Source organism: Solanum stenotomum, chromosome 5 (assembly GCF_019186545.1).
Source record: "Solanum stenotomum isolate F172 chromosome 5, ASM1918654v1, whole genome shotgun sequence".
In the NCBI taxonomy this organism is placed as follows: Eukaryota; Viridiplantae; Streptophyta; class Magnoliopsida; order Solanales; family Solanaceae; genus Solanum; species Solanum stenotomum.
Window position 1 is genome coordinate 38689616 of NC_064286.1, and position 6659 is coordinate 38696274.

Consider the following 6659-nt stretch of genomic DNA (forward strand, 5'->3'; position numbering starts at 1 on the left):
CCCCAACTTCATCTTTGAAGTTTTGGGTCTGGCGCCAGGGACGCTAGGTCTTCTACTTTTTCCCCCTTCTTTTCGTACTAGTTCCTTAGCAATGTACCTATGTTTTCTAGTGGATTCCAACACTCTAAGGTATGTATAAACATCATGAAATCATCCATCACATGAGATCATGAACCTTGAATCCATAATCCAATTCAAGGAAATTTAAGATCAAAGTCAAGAGAAGTAAGAGTAAAGTCAAGAGAACTTCTTAGAGTTTTCCAAAAGTCTTTTTCAAATGTTTTAACTTTGTTTTAAGACTTAAAGTTCAAGTTGAGTAAAGAGCAATGAGTAAGGGTTGAAGTTCATTTCTTCAAGAGTATATGGGGCCTACGTATTCCCAAAGAGTCTAAAATGTTTTCACATTTAAACAAGAAAAAGAAAACTTTGATTTCCAAATAGCCTTTGAGCTAGTTTTCAGTAAAAACTTAATGTTTTCATAATTAAGCAAGAGAGGAAACTTTGATTTCCAAGATAGCCTTTGAGCTAAGTTTTTGAACAATTATCTCAAATCACAGAAAGAAGTTTTTTTTAAACAAAAGAGCTAGTATCATATTTTGGGAGTAGTATTGAGCACCGTTATGGGGGAGAGTTTAGACAACTGCCAGCCCCCATAAACCATGTAGTCACCATGGGTAGAAAAGGGTCACACTTGTTAGATGATTCCTTAGTGTTTTTTTAGCATAGACTAGTGGATACACTTAGTAGTCATGTTCTTACCCTTGGCAAGGTATAGGACGGCCTTGGCACCGTGAGGTAAAATGTTGTATCATCATAATAGCTCTTACGTTATGGTTGTAGGTAGGAGAAACTCCCACAACAATATTTGTACTCTTACATACACAGTTTATTTGTATTTTTACAGACAATTCAAAGTTTATATCGTATCTTTGCATACACACATAGTAATATGTTTAAATACTCATAGTTGACATCCATGTTTTAAAAGCTTTTCTTTATACTGGATTTACTTTATTGCTTTATATTGAAATAAGTTCAGTTCAGTTGAGTTAAGCCATGTATGTTCTTCAATTCCTTTCAAGTATATGTCTTGTTTTACAATTCCCCTCGCATACTCGTACATTCAATGTATTGATGCCATTTGGCCTGCATCTTCTAATGATGTAGATACAGGTTACCAGGATCAGCATCCAGCACATCGTTGATTCTAGTTGAGCTCCAGACTTGTTGGTGAGCCTCATTGCTTCTGGAGGATCCCCTTTATTGCTTTTAGTAGTTTTAGTTTCATTAGGATGTTGTGGGTCTTGTCCCGACATCCATCTCAGTTGTTTAGAGGCTTCATAGACAGTCAGATGTTAGTTCTTTAGTCTTTTTATTTTCATTATCTTATGTAGAGACTTGAGTTGCCTTATTGGTTAGTTGAAAATTTTCTTTATAACATTCTAAGTTTTGTTTGGGTTATCTTGTTAAGTTAAGTCTTCCGCTGAGAAAGTAAGTCAAGCCAAGGTTCGCTTGGGGCCAGTAATGGTTTTCGAGTGCCATCCCGCCCAGGGTGTAGTCTCGGGGCGTGACAGTTTCATGATGCATATACAGGTAACTAGAGTCATCAAGAGGCACTTCGTTGATTCTACTTGCAGTCCCGGAGTTGTTTTGTGAGTCTCCTTTCTTACGGTGGATCCCTCATTTATTTCTATTATCTTAGTTTTGTTAGGATGATCAGGGGTCTTGTCCCGACATCCCTCACAGTATGAGAGGCTTCATAGGCAATAGTAGTTGAGGAGTCTTTTCCATTTTCATTTTGTTGGTGTTTAAGACTTGAATAAGACTCTACTCAACGCGACTTGTCAGATATCCTAGGACCTTTTCTAAAACCTTGTTCTCTAAATACCAAGTTTGTCACTATCCAAAGTAAACCCTAGACGTGACATGATGCATAAGACCTTGAGAAGCCCTACACAATAAACTTGACATACATACAACACAATATTATAGAAAATATGAGAAATTAAGCAACAGGTCTTATATCATCAAGAAATTGACATAAAAGCGGAAGTCTACAGTTAGCCTTGATAAGCCAATCTAATACATCAAAAGAAGTGATCTGGACGTAACTCATACACCACGTACAACATCTTAAAGTAAATTACATCAAAAGTAAAGTCTTCATGGTGTTGCCCTCTAAGCATGATGACTCAGCAGTCCATATCTAGCTGTGAGCGGAAGGATAACAAGTGTCTAACACTACATTATTAAACAATGTAGGCACAAGTATGCATTATTACATGAAATGTACTAAGTATGAGGGATATGCATAAAAATGTAAAACAACATGATAAGGGGACATAAAGGAAAACATGATATGCATGACCAAGATAAAACGTAGTAAAACCTTTAAAGAAGAATCATAAATCATGAACATGGTCAATGCATCTTTAAATTATAGGTAAATCGAGATAAAAACCTTTGAAGCAACTTAGTTCATTTTGTGAGATATTTACCATTAACCGACATAGACCACATGAGCTATATCCAGTGTCTTGCTCTCACACTGAAAAATCCACTTTAACTTCTAGCTTAGGTGGATCCACTAGCTAAGTCTTTCTAAGACAAAACCTATGGGGGTACGTAGTTAGGGACAAAAAAATTGCTACTAGAGACCCGACCTCTACTAACTTGAGAGCCTCCAACTCAACGTCCTCTCAGTGCTATGTAACATCCTAATGGCATAGTCATATTCAAAAACATATTATCATACATAGAAAAACATAATTAAGTTACTAGTACAAGATTAAATCACCCGAGAGTAGTTTCTTAAATAATGAAATCATGCATGTGTAAGAAAACCTTTTACCAAATCATGATTTCTTAATTTGTGAGAAAACTTTCCACAATTCATTGATGTTTATCTTAGAAGCAACTTTAGATCATAAAATCTTTCTTCACAAATCATGCATAAATTTTCATGAACCATATTCATAAATGCATATCTTCATAAGTACATAGTCAAAGCTATGAATAATGCATCGGTCTTATAGAAATAAATATGAAATCATGTAGATTAATCAACTCTATGTATAGAAAGATGGAAATTGAAAAATTAAATCAGGATCAACCAAGACCCATAAAGATCACATGAAATCCAAATCAATTTAGGAGAAATTGAATTGGAAACTTAGAAATCTTTGGGACCATTGGATGAATGAAATCCAATGGTGAAAACTCTACATACCTTGATAATCAAAGCCCAAAAGTAATGGAGGTGAACCAGAGATGTCTTCCTTGAAGCTTGAGAGAATTTGGAGATGATGAATGTGGATGAGGAATTGGGGAGTAGATATAGGAATAGAAGGGTAATTGTAAGACTAAAAATTAGAGTCAAAACGACATAGTATAGGCATTAAATGCATAGAAAAAGGCCCAAATATCCTTAACAAATAACTTTCAGAAGTCCCTACGGTTTGGACCTACAGACTATAGAGTTGTCTTCAAATCTAACTGGCTAGCCGTAGGTCGAGAAACTGGGGCCTAAAATTGGCCAACTTCCTACGACACAATTCTTTGGACCGTCAAACTTTTTACATTCTGTAGACCTCTCCTTAACCCAAAATTTTTACTAAGTATGGATTACCCCTACGGAACCCATCCACGACTCGCCCAATTTCCTATGGCTCGTCCTATTCATTCGTAGGTCAAACCTTAGAAACTTGAAATTCTAAAAACTCAAATCCAATTCTACGATTCTCTTCCTACAGTCTGTAGGTCTATCTCATAGACCACTGCCTCTGTGTAAAAGCTGTTTTTTCTTTTTCTTTTCAACTTTCCTCTTTTCGAGGTGTTACACAGGATGATCTGCGAGTTATAGATCCAACTCCAATTACTTCTCCTTTGGCATTATCTCTGAATTGTACATATCCTCCATTAAAATCATTCAACGTTTAAAAGTTTTCTTTCTTTCCATATATGTTTCTGGAGCATCCACTATTGATTACCCACATTCCTTTTTTGTAGGTCCTTTTGGTTCGCTCCTGCAAGATAGATAAATTAATTTCTTTTAGGTACCTAAGTATTCTTGGGTCCTTGATAGTTTGGACTAGCATCCTTTTGTGTCCATATCCATTTACTGGAAAACAATTTCATGCAGTTAAAAGAATTGTGCCCATAATGCCACACGTAAAAAAAGGTGGGCTTAAAAGTAGATTTAGTAGAATAAAGAGAAGAGTTGATGATTGATCTGTTAGACATGACTGAGCTATGACACTGTGATTTCTTGATGTTATTTAATTGCATCTTGATTTCACCAAGTTCTTCACATAGTAAGTCAACTTCAATCTGACTTTCTTCAAGAAGAATTCGTCAGTCTTTCTTTTCTTGTGCAATCTTGTTATATTCATCAATAACCTTCTGGAATTTGTCAGTATCAATATCCAAAGACACAGTTAGAGCAATTATGATGTCTTACCTTGCTTGATTCCCCCATTGCCGCAATGTAGATATTTGTTGTTTTAGCATGATCCACTTGTAGTGCTTCTTCATCGCTTCATGCTCCAAGACTTTTTGGATCCACACTTTTCCTATGGCTCCTTCTTTTTAGTTCAGGACAGTTTTACCTAATGTGACTTGGCTTTCTACAGCAATAACAACAATCGTCATTCTGGAGTAGTCGTTGTTCTTGAAGTCTTGTTGAGGCCTCTGTCTTCTCTGACGTAGCATCTCCACGATTTATGAGGGTCATTCCTTCACTTTGGGATTCATTAATTTCTTCTTCAATTTCAAGAGTTCCAGCTGTAAAGGCCATAATTTTCTTTTTGTCGTCCTTGTTATATTTGTTGATATGATTTTATTCATAGGCTATAAGGTTACCTCAAAGTTCATCATAAGTCATTTTTTGTAGATCTCCATCTTCAAGAATAGCGGCCTTAGTTTCCCAGGCCTTTGGAAGACTTCTTATGAACTTTCTGACTTGTAGTCCATTTGAGTATATCATTCCAAACAATTGAGTTCGCAAACAATCTTGCTGAATCTTGAGAACATATTTTCTACGATCTCATCATCTGCCATTTTGAAAATTTCATATTCATTTACCAGTGAACTGATTCGAGCTTCCTTTACTTTGTTTGTCCCTTCATAAGTGACTTCAAGTTTGTCTCACATTTCTTTCGTAGTTTCACATCTATAGATTTTTCATATTTTGCTCTACTAACTGAACAGTACAACAAACTTTTTACTCTAGCGTTAGTTTGGATTACCTCTTGTTGTTCCTTTGTGATGTCAAATGATTCCAGATCAATCTCTTTTGAGGAAAATTCCTTTCCAGTGAGACTAGGGATGTATTTTTGTCTCTTCTTGATAACTACCAAATCTTGGAAATCATTTGATGTAATAAAGACTCTAAACCTATCTTTCCGGTGGGAGTAGTGTTGACCATTGAAGTAAGGAGGTCGGTTCGAAGAGTGTCCATCTTGAAGAAGAGCATTAGGAATTTGATAGTTGTCCATGGATATTTACTCAAGTGTGGTTAAACTTTGATTTGTGAGACCTGCCCTTATACCAATTGAAAGTTAAGACGGGGCTGAATTATAATTATCGTAGTCGACTAACATTTGTGAGTAGTCGACTCTTCCTACAGATTAGATTCTCAAAAAATAAATAAGCAAAGGACAGAATATAAATGAAAAGGATAATAATTTAACAAATGAGAGCAAATCAGACCATGTGAAAAATTGGACTTTAGAAAACCCTAAACCTTGCCGCCGTTAAACATTTTAGTCTTTTCCGATGGCCGCCGTGGCTGGGGGCCATCACCCTCCTGAGGATGGCATACTGGTAGCCAAAGTACCTACGTATGCTGACTCTTTGAGACATTATAAAGCTAATAGTAAGGCTTTACCCCTTAAACCAATTTCCTTTTTGCATGGTGAACCACAAGTAATATGGGAACAGGACGAAGTGAATAAGATGATCATAAACGAGAATCTTGAGTATGCAGTAATTGGTAAGTTTTCGTATGCATGGCCTGATATACAAGACCTGCGTAGATTGATCCCTAAGCAGTGTGAACTTAAAGGGGATTGCAATATTTGTCTATTAAGCAATAGACATGTTTTAATCAGGAGTACTCTCTTGGAGGATTACGTACACCTGTTATCGAAACCGGCTTTCTACATCAATCAGCAAAATGGTTCATATCCAATGCAAACTCTCAAGTGGGATCCAATGTTCAATCCGGAGGAGGAAACAACGACTGCTATTGCGTGGATCTCTTTTCCCTCGCTTCTCCCAAATTTTTTTGGAAATGAAACAATTTTCTCCCTAGTTGCAGCAGTAGGGAAGCCATTAAAGGTAGATATGGCTACAAGAAATCAAACCAGGCCTAGTCGTGCGAGAGTGAAAGTGGAGGTAGATCTAATGAAAGAATTTTCGAAACGCATTAAGATTGGGATGCGAAAATAGAGTGGGGAGGTGATGGAGAAATGGATCAAAATAAGGTATGACTATGTCCCAAAATACTGTAAGACATGCATGATTCAGGGGCATAATGAAGAACAGTGTTATGTGATACATTCAGAATTATATCCAAAAGAGAAGACAGGGCACAAAGAAGGACATACAAAGGAGGATGGGAGGTTGAATTTTGAAGCTAGGGGGGGCAAAGCTGCAGA

At 36.6% G+C, this 6659-nt stretch overlaps 1 protein-coding gene across 1 annotated transcript; it reads left to right on the forward strand.

Moving 5' to 3' along the window:
- The first annotated feature begins 5775 nt into the window (after window positions 1-5775).
- On the forward strand, window positions 5776-6450 carry LOC125863933 (uncharacterized). The gene has a single exon (XM_049543901.1). It carries the CDS (start codon window positions 5776-5778, stop codon window positions 6448-6450), a length of 675 nt encoding a protein of 224 aa, XP_049399858.1.
- The last annotated feature ends 209 nt before the right edge of the window (window positions 6451-6659 follow it).